At 59.2% G+C, this 17218-nt stretch overlaps 2 protein-coding genes across 2 annotated transcripts; both read right to left on the reverse strand.

The window, feature by feature from the left end:
• Positions 1 to 878: 878 nt before the first annotated feature.
• On the reverse strand, positions 879 to 1658 carry LOC126232499 (uncharacterized). Its single transcript, XM_049942748.1, has one exon. The coding sequence runs from the start codon at positions 1656 to 1658 to the stop codon at positions 879 to 881; it is 780 nt and encodes a 259-aa protein (XP_049798705.1).
• Positions 1659 to 15307: 13649 nt separating this feature from the next.
• LOC126232500 (uncharacterized) lies at positions 15308 to 16087 on the reverse strand. The gene has a single exon (XM_049942749.1). The coding sequence runs from the start codon at positions 16085 to 16087 to the stop codon at positions 15308 to 15310; it is 780 nt and encodes a 259-aa protein (XP_049798706.1).
• Between the last annotated feature and the right edge of the window lie 1131 nt (positions 16088 to 17218).

A 17218-nucleotide genomic window follows, 5' to 3' on the forward strand; every position in this document is an offset into this window, starting at 1 on the left:
AGGCGGTGCGCGGCAGTGGGAACGCCTGCCTGGCGGCTGGGACGGCCAGCAAATGCGGTTGGATGGGCGGCCACAGCACCCACCGCACCTGTGCCCAAGGAGGCGACGCTGGCGGCGGGGCCCCCTCGGATGCGGCCGGCTGGGGGCTGTGTGCGCTGCCGCTGCCGCTGCCGCCGCCGCCGCCGCCGCCGCCGCCGCCGCCGCCGCCGCCGCCGCCGCCGCCGCCGCCGCCGGTGCTGGTGCTGGTGCTGGTGCAGCAGCAACAACGACGAACAACGAGTAAGCAAGAAGAGGACGAAGCGGATGGCTGGTGGGTGAGTGCATTTATTTAGGCGGTCGACAAGGCAGTGCGTGATGTGGCGTTGTGACGGGGGTTTGCTCACGTGGCCTCGTTTGTGTTGATGCGCAGGAAGATGAGATGCGGGCAGACGCAGACGCGTACAGAGAGACGAGCCCGGTCTGCAGCAGGATGTGTGGCGCGGCGCGCCGAGTGCAGAGCAGCGCGCGCCGCCTGGGCCGGGCTGGGCCCGCCCGGCGGCGGGCCGCGCTGTTGTCGCGGACGTGAGCGCCCCCTGGCGGGTGGTCGGAGGCGGCGCGGTGGACGTGTGTCCGGTTGGCCAGTGCACATTGCGAGTGGCTGGCTGGCGGTCGGCGGCGAGACGGGAGAGGAGGTATGTGTCGCGGGCGCCTTTGCTGCGCTGCGTCGTTGCGTGCCTGGGCGTGCGCCTGTCGACTGTGTGTGACTGTGTTGGGCGTTGTGCCACGTACGTGTGTGCTCGGCCGAAGGCGTCGGAAGAAAAAGAGAGAGAGAGACGGGCGGGAAAGTGGGTCGGTGTGCGTGCGTCGCCCGTGATGCGATGATGTCGCGTCATGTCATGTCATGTCTTTGCGAAACGGCTGCCGAGAGGTGTGTGGTGGCGAGCGGGAATGTGCGTTTGGTGGTTGCCGGCCGGCCGGCAGTTGTTGGTGGTTCCTCCTGTGTGGTTGTTTGTGCTGCTTTGATGGCAACGTGGAAGGACGCCGGTTTTTCCGTGCCTTGCGTGTGGTTGTGTCGACGGTGACTGGTTGGGGGTGTGCGCCGATGCACGTGCCATGTTGTTATGTTTGGGTCGTGAGTGTGTTTTTGGCTGTGTTGTTGTGTACGGGAAGGGGGAGAGAGGAGGAGGCGGCGGCGGCGGCGGCGGCGGCGGGGGTGATAGTGCGTGCAGTAGTGCCGTTGCGACGGGCGTCGGGTGGAGCCGTGCGTAGTGGCGGAAAGGTGTAGGTTGCGGGAAGCGAGCCCGTCGCGTGTCGTCGTCGACGACGGGGTCGCGTGCGCTGTGAATCGAGAGTGGCGGGAAAGGGGCAGCGTGCCGCTGTGTCGTGGTCGTTAGCAGAGGCCTGTGTGCCTGTCCGTTTGTTTTCTGTCGGACGCTTGGTGCGAGGTGTTTGTTTTGTTTTGTTGCCGCCGCCGCGGTTGTTTTTGTTTGTCGGCTGTGCTGTGTCGGTGGGTCGGCGAGCTGTTTTGCGGTGCGTGAATGTGTTGGTGCAAAAGTGGCGGCGGCGTCATGGCTGCGACCGCGACGAGCCGCGGGCGCGCCATTGATGATGTTGAACACAGAGCGGCTGTGTGCAATGGGAGGCCTTGTGTACGGGTAGCGGTGTTGTCGTACGTGCATCCGGCCCGGTGCGGAAAGCGCCGTTGCGGTTGCGGGTTGCCTCTGGTCGCGACGTGTGGTGCTCGGCTTTGTGGGTTTTTTTGGTGCCCCTTTGGCCGGTGGGTGGTGTTTGTTGTTTTGTGTGTGTGTGTGTGTGTGTGTGTGTGGTCGGTCTCTTTGGCGCTCGGTATATATCTGCCTCCTGCTCGGTCTTGTTGTCGACGTCGTCTGTAGTTTTTTGCGGCTTGCCGACGACCGACCGACCGAACTACTACCTACCTGTGACAGCTACGTGTGGCGCCCGAAGGTGAACGTAACGTGACCTCGGCGCCCTTAGCCTAACCTAAGATGTCCGGCCGTAAGGTAGGTGCGGCCACCTGACGCCTCACGTCCGAACGCTTAACCTAACTTTGACGCCTAACCTAACTTTAACCCTTAACCTAACCCACGTCCACCTAACGTAACCTAACCTAACCCAAGCGACGCCAACCCTAACCTAAGGTGTTGTACACTGCGAATGTCGAAGGCATGTTATAGTCTTAGGTGGAGAGCACTACACGCAACAAGCGGCTACACGGGTAGCAGGGGTTGTGTGGCGTGGGCTGGGCGGTTTTGTTAGGTTAGATGGCCTTGGGCAAGTACAGAAAGGGGGCAACAGCAGCCTCAACGGGTGCGGGGACCAAGCAGCAATCGGTATCGTTTGTTAATTGTCAACTGTCGAAGCTGCGTTGGTACAGTACCGGAACCGCAAGCGCTGACAGAGAAAGCACCGAAGCTCTGCAATCGTGATAAGGTACAGAAAGCTGGCTGACGCCAGGGATAAATTCTGCCGAAATTGTCACAAAGGTACAGACGGTGTTTTAGAAAGGCTCGATTGCATGCAACCGGTGGTGGTGTGTTCGTCGCTGTTTGAGTAGTAGTTTTGATCCTGTAGTGAAGTAGAGGTGGATGGTTCCTGTGAAATATTGTGGGTGGAGGTTACACCCAACAACCGAGCTAGGTTTAATAATAATTGGCTCCTTTGACCGACCTCCCGACGCAGCAGCATTAGTGGCAGAACAACGGAGAGACGGATTTTGGAAACACATTTCACATACATTTTCCTCAGCATGTTAGGGTCTTAGGTGGAGATTTCAATTTACCCGATATAGACTGGGACACTCAGATGATGTTCAGGACGGGTGGTAGGGGGACAGAGAGCATCGAGTGACATTATACTGAGTGCACTGTCCGAAAATCACCTCGAGCAAAATGAACAGAGAACCGACTCGTGGAGATAACATCGTGGACCTACGGATGACAAACAGACCCGAACGTGTTTCGACTCTGTATGTGCAGAACAGGGACGCAGTGATCATAAGGCCGTTGCAGGGAGGACGGTGTATCTATCTGTTTTGGCTAGCAAGAGTAATAGAAGGCAGATTTGCAGACGACCCGACAGATGAAAAGGCAAATGCCTGTTCCGACACTGACAATGTTGAGTGTTCATGGAGAAAGTGCAAGGCAATGGTAAAAATGCGTTTTTAGACAGGTACGTGCCGAGTGTCGAACTGTGAGGGATGGGAAAAAAAACCCACCGTGGTATACTACAACAACAACGTTAGGAAACTGTTGCGAAAGCAAAGAGAGCTTCACCCAAAGTTTAAACGCAGCCAAAACCTCCGAGACAAACAGAAGCTAAACGATGTCCAAAGTGTGAGCGTAAGGAGGGCTATGCGTGAAGCGTTCAGTGAATTCGAAAGTAGAACAAACCCTATGTACCGACGTTGACAGAAAATGCTAGGACGTTCCGGTCTTGCGTTGAATCAGTAAGTGGCTCGAAACAGCATATCCAGACACTCCGGCATGGTGATGGCATTGAAACAGAGGATGACACGCGTAAAGCTGTGAAATACCTAAACACCTGTTTCCAAAGCTGTTTCACAGAGGACGGACCGCACTGCAGTTCCGTCTCTAAATGCTCGCACGAACGAGAAACCGGCTGACATCGAAATAAGTGTCCAAGGAGGAATGGGAAAGTCCGCCGGACCCGACGGGATTACCAATTCGCGATTCCTACACAGGGTACGCGAAACAACCTGCCCCCCTTCTAACAGCCGTGTACCGCAAGTCTCTGGAGAGGAAGGGAGGGTTCCAAATGATTGGAAAAGAGCACAGGTAGTCCCAGTCGTCGAGCAGATGCGCAAAAACCATAGACCCATATCTCTGACGTCGATGTGTTGTAGAACATGTTGTTTGCTCGAGTATCATGTCGTTTGTGGAAACTCCAGAGTCTACTATGTAGGAATCCATGTTGGATTCCGGAAACAGCGATCGTGTGTGAGACCCCCAGCTCGCTTTATTTGCGCATGAGACCCAGAAAATATGAGATACAGGCTCCCAGGTGGATGCCATTGTCGTTGACGTCCGGAAGGCGTTCGATACAGCTCCGCACCGTCGCCTGATAAACGACGTAAGAGTCTACAGAATATCAGACCAACTGTGTGGCTGGATTGACGAGATGTTAGCAGACGGAACACAGCATGTTGTTATCAATGGAGAGACAGACGTCTACAGACGTTAAAGTAACCCCTGGCGTGCCACGGGGGAGTGTTATGGGACCATTGCTTTTCACAATTCATATCATATAAATGAGCTAGTAGATAGTGCCGGACGTTCCATGCGTCGTTTCGCGGATGATGTGCTGTATGTAGTATACAGAGAGGTTGCAGGACGATCGGCAGCGGATAGGCACCCGGTGCAGGGAGTGGCAACTGTCCCCTTAACATAGACAAATGTGATGTATTGCGAATATACAGAAAGAAGGATCGTTTATTGTATGATTGATTATATGATAGCGGGACAAACACTGGTAGCTGTGACGTCTGTAAAATATGTATCTGGGAGTATGCGTGCGGAATGATTTGGAAGTGGAATGATGATCAGATAAAAGTAATTGTTGGTAAGGCGGGTACCAGGTTGAGATGCACTGGGAGAATGCTTAGCAAAAATGTAGTCCATCAACAAAGGAGGTGGCTTACAAAAACACGCGTTCGACCGACCCATACGTGAGTGTTGCCCACCAGTGTGGGATGCGTAGCAGGTCGGGTTGACGGAGGAGATAGAGAAAGGTCCAACGTTTCGTCACAGGGTTATGTGGTAACCGTGATAGTTAAGTGGCAGACTCTGCAAGGGAGGCGCTCTCTGCATCGCGGTGTAGCTTGCTCGCCAGGTTTTCGAGAGGGTGCGTTTCCGGATGAGGTATCGAATATATTGCTTCCCCGTACGTATATACCTCCCGAGGAGATCCCGAATGTAGTAAAAGTAGAGAGATTCGAGCGCGCACGGAGGCTTTCAGACAGTCGTTGTTCCCGCGAACCATACGCGACTGGAACGGCAAAGGGAGGCAATGACGACAGTGGCACGTAACGTAAAAAGTGCCCTCCGCCACACACCGTTGGGTGGCTTGCGGCGTATAAATGTAGGAGGTCGGCTGTCGTGTGTGCTTGGAGGCAGATTCGGTGTGTCTGTAGTTGCGGACGGCGGTCAGCCCCCCTCGCGTAAGCGGCGAGGGGCGGCGGCGCTCGGTTGGCCGGTGCCGATGTTGCGCAGGCGGCGCCCGTTTTGTTTGCGGCGGGCAATTTTGTGAGAAAGGGGCGCGAATGTTGGCGGGCGAGGTGGCCCGACGGCTGCGGGCCGATCGGGAAACGGTGGGAGGGCGATGGGGCGGCGGAGGTGCGTTTGCACGGCCGGCATCGCCGCACGCCTCCGCTTGTGTGGCTGTGGCGGCGGCCGCGCTGGCCGGGCTGGCGCGGCGACGGTGTGGCACTTTTGCCGAAGGTTTGGCCATTGTGGCGGGTCGTCGGCTGGGGCTGTGGGGGCGGCATGTGGGCGGGGGCGGCGATTCTCGGCGGGCCGAGCCAGGCTGTAGCGCGCGGTAGCTGCAGTTTGGCCGTGGTTTGCGGCGCTGCCGTGGCGACTGGTTGGCGACTGTGGTGTGGCCGTGTGTAGCCCCATCCTCGGTGGTTTGAACGGCGCGGGTGGTTGCGGCGCAGGTTTGGGGCTGGTCCGCACAGGCTGTCGGACGTTGGGCGGTAGCAAGCGCGGGAGGCGCGGCGCGGCGGCGCGCAGAGTGGCGGCCGCTCTCTCGGCCGTCCGCGCCCGCCCGCGACACTGGCTGGGCCTGGCGGCGCGGCGGCTATTCTCTGCCGCCGTGCTTGCCGCCTGCCGCTCTCGCTCTCGCTCTCGTGTGTGTACGCGCGTCGTCGAAATAATGGCAGATCAGGCGGCTACGAACGAGACTGCTGCGGCACCCGCCGCCACCGGCACGACGAAGAAGGCCAAGTCTGCGGCGTCTGCGAAGAAGCCGCGCGCCAAGCCTGCGCACCCGCGCACCTCTGAGATGGTGACGGCCGCCATCAAGAGTCTGAAGGAGCGCGGCGGCTCGTCGCTGCAGGCGATCAAGAAGTACATTGCCGCGCACTACAAGCTGGACGCGGAGAAGCTGGCGCCCTTTATCAAGAAGTACCTCAAGTCGGCCGTCGTGGCTGGCGAGCTGGTGCAGACGAAGGGGAAGGGCGCGTCCGGCTCTTTCAAGCTTGCCGGCGCCGGCGGCGGGGCGGCCGAGGGCGGCAAGGCCCGTGCCGGCGGTGCGAAGAAGAAGCGCGCCGCTCCGGCCAGCAAGGAGAAGAAGGGCGCCCGTGCGGCCGGCGCAAAGAAGGCTGGTGGCGTGAAGGCGGCGACCGGTCGGAAGGCGGGCGCCGCCAAGAAGGCGTCTGCGGCGTCGGCGGCTCCCGCGGGTGCGAAGAAGGCGGCTGCGGCCAAGCCGGCCAAGGCCAAGTCGCCGTCGAAGGCGAAGAAGGCCGCGAAGGTTCCGACGAAGAAGCCGAAGGCGCCGCGCCCGAAGAAGGCGACGACGCCGTCTAAGGCGAAGGCTTCGCCCAAGAAGAAGAAGTGAAGTTAAAGTAAAGAAAGGAAAGGGGAAGGAAGGGAAGGGCTGGCGCTTGACCCCGTCGTCCCCCACCCCCCTCCCCCGCGTCGTCTAGTGGCGCGCGATGGCACGGCTGCGCGCGGCCCAAAACGGCCCTTCTCAGGGCCATCAGAGGACGTCGGGAAGGCGTTGATTGTCGTGCTTGGCGCGTTGTGTTGTCTTGTTTGGGTGGCCGTGCGTGCATGCGCCGGGGTGTGTGTGTGTGTGTGTGTGTGTGTGTGTGGGGTTGGTTGGTGTTTGTGTGGCGTTTCTGTATGACCCTTGTGGGTACTGTGTGCGTGCCGTGGTGGTTGGATTGTGGGGCCGGTGGCGGTAGGCGGCGGCGCGCGGTAGCGGAGCGGTTGTGGCCGTTTTGTTTTGTGTTTTGTATTTTGTGCGGCGGCCGACGGTTGGTTTCTCATGTTTCTGGAGACTCTGTTTGTTTGCTTGCTTTGCGGATGGCGCGTCTTGTTTGTTATGTGTGTGTCCTCTCTGTGTGAAAGGGGGACGGGGACGTTGAGACGTGGAAGTGGCCGGCGGGAATTGGGAAGGCGCGGTGGCGCCTCGGAGACGGCGGCGGCCAGCCACCCGTGGTGACGTCGTCCGGCTGTTTGTTTGTGTGTATTTGAAGGGGTGGGGTGGGATGACGTCGATTGTGATTGTTGGCGAGAGCGGCTGTGTACGGGAGGGAGGGTGGGGAATTGTGGTGGTTGTTTTAACGGGGCTAGAGAGAGAGGCTGGGCGGCAAGACCGACAAAAGTTTTGCTCGCGACGGAGAGATGTTAGTGGCCCTGAAAAGGGCCGTTTTTTTTGTGTTGCGCGCGTGCGGTGCCGTGCCGCGGCTAAGCGGTTTAGGCGCGCTCGCCGCGGATGCGGCGCGCGAGCTGGATGTCCTTGGGCATGATGGTGACGCGCTTGGCGTGGATTGCGCACAGGTTGGTGTCTTCGAAGAGGCCGACGAGGTAGGCCTCGCTGGCCTCCTGCAGGGCCATGACTGCGGAGCTCTGGAAGCGCAGGTCGGTCTTGAAGTCCTGGGCGATCTCGCGCACTAGGCGCTGGAACGGCAGCTTGCGGATGAGCAGCTCTGTGCTCTTCTGGTAGCGCCTGATTTCTCGCAGGGCGACGGTGCCCGGCCTGTAGCGGTGGGGCTTCTTGACGCCGCCGGTGGCGGGCGCGCTCTTCCTCGCCGCCTTGGTGGCGAGCTGTTTGCGCGGCGCCTTTCCGCCGGTGGACTTGCGGGCCGTTTGCTTTGTGCGGGCCATAGCGGTTAGCGGTGCGTGCGGTAGCGAAGCGTCCGGTGCTGCCTTGACAACGGGCCCGCGCGGGCCCGTGCTGCGCTTATATGCCCTCGGTGCGCGTGGTGGGGGGAGGGCGGGCCAGAGTCTATATAGGGGGGCGGCGCGCGCTCACGGCGCACCGTAGCCGACTCGCTAGCGCCGGGTGAGGAGCTGCCGCTTGTGCTTTTTTTGTTGCTTGAGGAGGAGGAAGAATGACAGGCCGCGGCAAGGGAGGAAAGGGGCTGGGCAAGGGTGGCGCCAAGCGGCACCGCAAGGTGTTGCGCGACAACATCCAGGGCATCACGAAGCCCGCCATCCGCCGCCTGGCTCGCAGGGGCGGCGTGAAGCGCATCTCTGGTCTGATCTACGAGGAGACCCGCGGAGTGCTGAAGGTGTTCCTGGAGAACGTGATCCGCGACGCGGTGACGTACACTGAGCACGCCAAGCGCAAGACTGTGACGGCCATGGACGTGGTGTACGCCCTGAAGAGGCAGGGGCGCACCCTGTACGGTTTCGGCGGTTAGGCAGGCAGCCGGTGTGCTGTGCTGTGGCCTTCCCGCGGCCGTGCCGTTGCCCGTGCTTGGTGGGAGAGACGAAAAACGGCCCTTTTCAGGGCCACCACACTGTTCGGAAATTGAAAAGTGCGAAAGGGTCTGTGTTGCCTGCCTGCCTCTGTGTGTGTGTGTTTGTTGTTGTTGTTGTTGTTGTTGTGCGCCTCTGTTGCTTTGCGTGCGTGCGTTCCGTTTGGAGTTTCGACGTGACGTGTGTGATGATGGATGCGGGAGGGCGCGGCTGAGTCCGGTGTGTGCGTGGTTTGTTTGTGGCGCGGGCCGGATCATCGATCGGATCAGCTGTTTGGTTTGGTTTGGTTTGTCCTGTGCCTGTGTGTTTGGAGAGCGCGCGCGGCGGCCCGCGTGTCGTCCGTCGTCGGGCCGTTACGCGCTCTTTTAATTATGAACATATTAACAATGATCACATCACATTATTGGTGTATTGATGTCGTTGTCGTTGTTTGGAACGCGACTGTGCGTGCGTGGAGGGGTGCAGAAAAAATGTGTGTGTGTTCGGCCACACGGGCTGTGGACAAGATGGCGGACGTGCGCCGGCGCTGTGGACGTTGTTGTAAAGTGCGGCGAGGACGACGGAAACTTTGCTTTGGACGTAGGTTTGTGTGGTGGCCCTGAAAAGGGCCGATTGTTGTGAGGCGAGCCGGCAAGGCAAAGGCGCGTTTGCGTTTGCGTGCAGGGAGCACGCAAGCGCAGCGCCGCGGTCCCTGTTTAGGCCTTCTTCTCGGTCTTCTTTGGCAGCAGGACGGCCTGGATGTTGGGCAGGACACCACCCTGTGCGATGGTGACGCCCGACAAGAGCTTGTTGAGCTCCTCGTCGTTGCGGATGGCGAGCTGCAGGTGGCGCGGGATGATGCGCGTCTTCTTGTTGTCGCGGGCCGCGTTTCCGGCCAGCTCGAGCACCTCAGCCGCGAGGTACTCCATGACGGCGGCGAGGTAGACGGGCGCCCCGGCGCCGACGCGCTCGGCGTAGTTTCCCTTGCGCAGGAGGCGGTGGATTCTGCCGACCGGGAACTGGAGCCCAGCCCTGCTTGAGCGGGACTTTGACTTGCCCTTGACTTTGCCTCCCTTTCCGCGTCCGGACATGGCGTTTGGCTAGTGGCGTAAGCGCTAAACACGTAACCGTAACGGTGCGAGCCGCAGCGAGTCGAGCAGCGGAGTGCGTGCGTGTGCCGGCGGCGGCTCACATCTCTCTTTTAGTCCTCTACCGTTAGAGGGGGTGGTGGTGGAGGTTATTGTCTCCTTCGGACATTTCCTCCTCTTTTCTTGTGTGTTCTTTTTGTTTCTGTGCTTTTGTTGATTGCTGTTTTTTTTGAGAGTTTTTGGTTGTTCCTGTTGTGCTACTGCAGGAGTAGCGACTTGGGTCTTGCATATCTGCCCCTGTGGTGTTCATATTGCCCAAGGGTGTTTATTAAGTCGTTTTCTGATTTCCGCGCCGTGGCGTAGAACGCTTCTGCCAGGGCACGGAATCGTGTTGAGAGTGGCTCTATGTCTGCGGCTTCATGCAGATCTGCCGCGGGGAAGCGCATGGGGACGTGTAAGGCCCGTCTTAACGCTCTATTTTGGACCTTCTGTAAGCGATCTATCGTCGATCTGGCTGCATAACCCCATACAGGGCACGCATATTCCAGTATCGGTCGAATTAGACTTCGATAGATCGCTACTCCTGTTGCGGGGTCGAGGGAACTGGTGCTGTTCAAGACAGGGTACAGAATCTGCATCCTGGCGTGAGCCTTTCTGCGAAGTTCCTCTATGTGACACTTCCATGTCAGGCGTCTGTCAAGTGTGACGCCGAGGTACTTCGCAGAATTTCTCCATGGCAAGTTCTGCCCCTGCAATCGCAGCAGTTGGTATGGTCTTCTTGGGGGTCGGCGTTTCCCATATCGTCTGGTGAGCAGCATGGCTTGTGTCTTCTCAGAATTTATTGAGATGCGCCACTGCTTGGCCCAGTTTTCCGTCCTGTTTAGGGCGGTTTGCAGACGCCTTGTAGCCAGGTTCCTGTTTGTCGAGCAGGAGAAGAATGCAGTGTCGTCTGCGTATTGTGCAGTGTGTACATGCTGCGTCGTAGGGATGTCAGCAGTGTAGACACTGTAGAGGACGGGTCCCAGGACCGAGCCCTGGGGCACGCCTGCACTGATTCTTCTCCTGGTCGATAGGGATCCATCGATCTTGACTGAGAAAGTCCTACCGGAGAGATAGTTTTTAACGATTTTGACGATCTTTCCGGGGAAGCCTAGGGTGTACATCTTGTGTAGTATTCCGGTGTGCCAGACTGAGTCAAAGGCTTTTGCTACGTCTAACAAGACAAGCCCGCAGTAGCCCTTTCGGTTGAAGCTGTCCGTGGCTGCTTCAACCACCCTCATGATTTGCTGGGGGGCGGAGTGTCTTTGCCTAAATCCGAATTGGAATTTCGGCAGTATCTGCTCTCTTGTGATATAGTCCTGTATGGGGGTTAGTAGGAGGCGCTCGTAAAGTTTACTGAGGGTGCCGGCGGCGGCGGGGTGGGGGTCCCTTTATGGGCTCGGGTGCGGCGGCCGGTTGCGCGCGCGCCCCATTGGTCGGCGGCCGCAACAGGGCGAGCTGGTAAAGGTGCGGTGTTGCGGTAGCGGCGGGTGCCACTGTGTGGGGAGACGCTGACTAGAGCGGAGCGCTTGCTGCCTGTTGTTGTACGTTCGAGATGCCGCCCAAGACTAGCGGGAAGGCCGCCAAGAAGGCCGGCAAGGCGCAGAAGAACATTTCGAAGGGCGACAAGAAGAAGAAGCGCAAGAGGAAGGAGAGCTATGCCATCTACATCTACAAGGTGCTGAAGCAGGTGCACCCCGACACGGGCATCTCGTCGAAGGCGATGAGCATCATGAACAGCTTCGTGAACGACATTTTCGAGCGCATTGCGGCCGAGGCGTCTCGCCTGGCGCACTACAACAAGCGCTCGACCATCACGTCCCGCGAGATCCAGACGGCTGTGCGGCTCTTGCTGCCTGGCGAGCTGGCCAAGCACGCCGTGAGCGAGGGCACGAAGGCGGTGACCAAGTACACGAGCTCCAAGTAAGGAGGAGGTTGTTACTTCGGCTCTTGGAAGGAAGGAAGGAAGGAAGGAAGGAAGGAAGGAAGGAAGGAAGCTCCCTCCGTTGCGAGAGCGGCAAAACGGCCCTTTTCAGGGCCACCAAATTGCCTTTGCGGGAAGAGCGGAATTGTTTGTGTGTGTGTGAGTGAGTGAGTGAGTGAGTGAGTGAGTGAGAGGGGCGGCATAGCTACCCGGTTTGGTTGGTTGCGAGGCAGCTGGTGGTGCTGCTGTGCCGTGGTGGTGTGGTCTCGAATGTGGTTGTGGTTGTGGTTACTGGGGTACGGCCGCGAGGGTTTGGTTGCCGCCGGTGTGACGTGGAATGCGTGCACGAGTCTTGGCGTGGTTGTTTGTCGACACACAGATAGATCGATAGGAGGTGTTGGTGCTGTCTGTGGCGCTGATTCATGTCTTTGTCTCCGTCTGCCCGGTTAGTCACGTGACTGCAATTGAAAGTCCTCGCGATTGATTGATTGTTGGATGTCACCGTTACGGCCGTCTGTTGTCACATCATACATGATGGCGAGGGTGAAATGTTGTGTTGCCGTCGACTATTCCCTTTGCTGTACGGCGCGTTGGTGTGTGTGTGTTGGTGACGTTTTAAATGGACGTGTCGTACTATCATCCATTACGAAGTCGCCAAGAAATGTACGGGCGGGTGGGGTAGGCGACACGCACGGTGGTGTACCTATTTGGCCCTTGATTTGATGATAGCCGTTTCTGCAGTTTGACTGATGATTGATTGGACTGTTGTGCGCACGCACGTCATTCACGGTGCACGTGTGTTCGGTTGAGTACAGTAAGCGTGAGGCTAGACGACGACGGTCGTTGTTTGTTGTTATGGGCGTACACGCGTTTCGTTGGTCTGTGTCCCCCGGTGTGAAATGGCAGGTGTGTCGGTGATGTGATCCGATCCGGCGGCTCTGAGTAACTGTCAATATCGGCGCGGTACACCGGCGTCATGGCAACGTGTCGGTGTTCACACCAGTCGCACTGTGGCACCGTCGGCGCCGCGAACGGTGACGAAAGGCTGACCTTTGATCGGTCGAGTGTCGTGTCTGGGCAGAACGTGTGGAATGAGCAAAACTGTTGGGGACGGAAACAATGGTGGAGGAGGGGAACGGAAAGTAATAAAACAAACAAAATGGAGAAGCAATCACCGGAAAACGAAGCAGGGAAAAACGGAGAGGCGCTGTCTATAGCAACGGAACGTTCCCGTGCATTGCAGCCGCACTGAAAGGCGTTTACGGCGCGGCTGCAGGTGTCGGCCGTGGTGACGGCTGAATTGCATTGCCTTCCCGGATGAAACGTTCGCCGACATGGCTCGGAGGAGGAATCTATGAGAATGCGTTGCCCTTGCCTGCCGTTTCGTGTGCCCTCCTGTTGTGTACGCTGTTGTTGTCCGGTGTAGCGAAGGGTGTGTATGTAGGGGTGTGTGTGTGTTTAGTGGGGAATTGGAAGGTCGATAGCTGCCGTCACGGTCAAGATAACGCAGTCAAAGGTGTCGCGAAAAAGTGTGTTAGCCGTGGTTGGTTGGTTCGTGTGTTTTAAAGAGAATGGACGAGAGAGAGAAAGTAGGTGGAGAGTGCGTTGCGTGTTGCCTAACTGCGTCCGCGAATATGGCAGTAGTTGGTGGTGGGCGTGCCCTTGCATGTGGCCCGGAAGGCGTGTCCGTTTCGCGGTAGTGGCACCGCTGCTGGCATATTCGGGAGATGGGAGGGGCGCGAAAGGAGAAAGGAGACGCGGAGGCTTTTAAAGACGGGGAGGGCGCGTGTGGGTGGCTCGCGCTGCGCTCGGCGGTTGTGTTTGTGCAACAAATGTGTTGCCGGGAGGGGACCGTTGTTGTGGTGCGGTTGTAGCCTCAGACGCGGCCGGCAGTGAACGTGAGACGACGGATGCGGGCCGGGGCGGCGCATGTCGCCGGTGCCATGCCTTTTAAGAGCCGCGTGGTCGGGGGTGTGCGCACCGTGTGTCGTGTTGCGAGACAGCATCATTTGTGCTGCGTGGCGTGGCGTGGCGTGGGGGCGAGGAGAGCGAGCCGCGCGGTGTGCTTGTGCGCCGGAGAATGGCACACTGCGCCTGCCCGTTGAGGAGGCCGATGGCCGTGGTGTGGTGGAAATGGAGCGCGTCGGACGTGCACCAATGAGAAAGAGAAACAAAGCGGCGACAACGAACGAAAGGGGGAGGGAGGCCATTGTGTCACATGCGGCGGTGGGAGGAAAAAAAAAAAAACAAACAAACAAACAAACAAGAAACGAAGACGTAAGAAAGAGGAGAAACAACAAAGAGAATGAGTCGTGCGTTCGCGAGGGGGGGTGCGCGTGTAACTCCGGTACGCGCAGTGCCGGAGCCCAACGGCTGTGTCGTCGACGCCAGTGCTTGTCGGCCGAATGGGTGCGGGAATAGAGGCAGCGTCGGCACGGAGAAGCAAGCAAGAAGGAAGGACGCACGCGCGCTGCGGCGTTTGGCGCGGTTTGCGGCTGGCGCCTTTGGTGGCAACGGCCGGGACAAGCAGCGGTGTATGGTGGTGTGCGGGGCGGACAGGGGCGGCGGCGGTGGTGGACTGGGAGGAGGCGAGGCGGCGCCGACGGTGGCGTGTGGTACGGCGAAAACGGGACGGACGGACGGCGGATGTTGGAGAGGCGCCGCGCACGCAGACACATGGAAGGAAGGAAGGAACGAACGCAAGGGAACAAATGGAGGGGGCGAATGTGGAGATGCGGGCAGGCGGTGGTGTTTGTGGGCATGTGGTGGGGAGAAGGGCGGGGGCGGGAGGACAGAGGCGAGGCGACTGCGTGCTTGCTCGCTCGCTCGCGTGTCTTTTGTTTTTGTGTTTGTTTTTCCATCGTTTGGTCGCCTTGGAGCCTGTCGGTCCCGTCCGTGTGTGGCCACGCTTCGGGTGCGTGTATGTTTGTACGTTTCGTTTGTTCGTCTTCTGCAGCAGAGGCGGTGCGCGGCAGTGGGAACGCCTGCCTGGCGGCTGGGACGGCCAGCAAATGCGGTTGGATGGGCGGCCACAGCACCGCACCTGTGCCCAAGGAGGCGACGCTGGCGGCGGGGCCCCCTCGGATGCGGCCGGCTGGGGGCTGTGTGCGCTGCCGCTGCCGCTGCCGCCGCCGCCGCCGCCGCCGCCGCCGCCGCCGCCGCCGCCGCCGCCGCCGCCGCCGCCGCCGGTGCTGGTGCTGGTGCTGGTGCAGCAGCAACAACGACGAACAACGAGTAAGCAAGAAGAGGACGAAGCGGATGGCTGGTGGGTGAGTGCATTTATTTAGGCGGTCGACAAGGCAGTGCGTGATGTGGCGTTGTGACGGGGGTTTGCTCACGTGGCCTCGTTTGTGTTGATGCGCAGGAAGATGAGATGCGGGCAGACGCAGACGCGTACAGAGAGACGAGCCCGGTCTGCAGCAGGATGTGTGGCGCGGCGCGCCGAGTGCAGAGCAGCGCGCGCCGCCTGGGCCGGGCTGGGCCCGCCCGGCGGCGGGCCGCGCTGTTGTCGCGGACGTGAGCGCCCCCTGGCGGGTGGTCGGAGGCGGCGCGGTGGACGTGTGTCCGGTTGGCCAGTGCACATTGCGAGTGGCTGGCTGGCGGTCGGCGGCGAGACGGGAGAGGAGGTATGTGTCGCGGGCGCCTTTGCTGCGCTGCGTCGTTGCGTGCCTGGGCGTGCGCCTGTCGACTGTGTGTGACTGTGTTGGGCGTTGTGCCACGTACGTGTGTGCTCGGCCGAAGGCGTCGGAAGAAAAAGAGAGAGAGAGACGGGCGGGAAAGTGGGTCGGTGTGCGTGCGTCGCCCGTGATGCGATGATGTCGCGTCATGTCATGTCATGTCTTTGCGAAACGGCTGCCGAGAGGTGTGTGGTGGCGAGCGGGAATGTGCGTTTGGTGGTTGCCGGCCGGCCGGCAGTTGTTGGTGGTTCCTCCTGTGTGGTTGTTTGTGCTGCTTTGATGGCAACGTGGAAGGACGCCGGTTTTTCCGTGCCTTGCGTGTGGTTGTGTCGACGGTGACTGGTTGGGGGTGTGCGCCGATGCACGTGCCATGTTGTTATGTTTGGGTCGTGAGTGTGTTTTTGGCTGTGTTGTTGTGTACGGGAAGGGGGAGAGAGGAGGAGGCGGCGGCGGCGGCGGCGGCGGCGGGGGTGATAGTGCGTGCAGTAGTGCCGTTGCGACGGGCGTCGGGTGGAGCCGTGCGTAGTGGCGGAAAGGTGTAGGTTGCGGGAAGCGAGCCCGTCGCGTGTCGTCGTCGACGACGGGGTCGCGTGCGCTGTGAATCGAGAGTGGCGGGAAAGGGGCAGCGTGCCGCTGTGTCGTGGTCGTTAGCAGAGGCCTGTGTGCCTGTCCGTTTGTTTTCTGTCGGACGCTTGGTGCGAGGTGTTTGTTTTGTTTTGTTGCCGCCGCCGCGGTTGTTTTTGTTTGTCGGCTGTGCTGTGTCGGTGGGTCGGCGAGCTGTTTTGCGGTGCGTGAATGTGTTGGTGCAAAAGTGGCGGCGGCGTCATGGCTGCGACCGCGACGAGCCGCGGGCGCGCCATTGATGATGTTGAACACAGAGCGGCTGTGTGCAATGGGAGGCCTTGTGTACGGGTAGCGGTGTTGTCGTACGTGCATCCGGCCCGGTGCGGAAAGCGCCGTTGCGGTTGCGGGTTGCCTCTGGTCGCGACGTGTGGTGCTCGGCTTTGTGGGTTTTTTTGGTGCCCCTTTGGCCGGTGGGTGGTGTTTGTTGTTTTGTGTGTGTGTGTGTGTGTGTGTGTGTGGTCGGTCTCTTTGGCGCTCGGTATATATCTGCCTCCTGCTCGGTCTTGTTGTCGACGTCGTCTGTAGTTTTTTGCGGCTTGCCGACGACCGACCGACCGAACTACTACCTACCTGTGACAGCTACGTGTGGCGCCCGAAGGTGAACGTAACGTGACCTCGGCGCCCTTAGCCTAACCTAAGATGTCCGGCCGTAAGGTAGGTGCGGCCACCTGACGCCTCACGTCCGAACGCTTAACCTAACTTTGACGCCTAACCTAACTTTAACCCTTAACCTAACCCACGTCCACCTAACGTAACCTAACCTAACCCAAGCGACGCCAACCCTAACCTAAGGTGTTGTACACTGCGAATGTCGAAGGCATGTTATAGTCTTAGGTGGAGAGCACTACACGCAACAAGCGGCTACACGGGTAGCAGGGGTTGTGTGGCGTGGGCTGGGCGGTTTTGTTAGGTTAGATGGCCTTGGGCAAGTACAGAAAGGGGGCAACAGCAGCCTCAACGGGTGCGGGGACCAAGCAGCAATCGGTATCGTTTGTTAATTGTCAACTGTCGAAGCTGCGTTGGTACAGTACCGGAACCGCAAGCGCTGACAGAGAAAGCACCGAAGCTCTGCAATCGTGATAAGGTACAGAAAGCTGGCTGACGCCAGGGATAAATTCTGCCGAAATTGTCACAAAGGTACAGACGGTGTTTTAGAAAGGCTCGATTGCATGCAACCGGTGGTGGTGTGTTCGTCGCTGTTTGAGTAGTAGTTTTGATCCTGTAGTGAAGTAGAGGTGGATGGTTCCTGTGAAATATTGTGGGTGGAGGTTACACCCAACAACCGAGCTAGGTTTAATAATAATTGGCTCCTTTGACCGACCTCCCGACGCAGCAGCATTAGTGGCAGAACAACGGAGAGACGGATTTTGGAAACACATTTCACATACATTTTCCTCAGCATGTTAGGGTCTTAGGTGGAGATTTCAATTTACCCGATATAGA

Source organism: Schistocerca nitens, unplaced genomic scaffold (assembly GCF_023898315.1).
Source record: "Schistocerca nitens isolate TAMUIC-IGC-003100 unplaced genomic scaffold, iqSchNite1.1 HiC_scaffold_519, whole genome shotgun sequence".
Lineage (NCBI taxonomy): Eukaryota > Metazoa > Arthropoda > Insecta > Orthoptera > Acrididae > Schistocerca > Schistocerca nitens.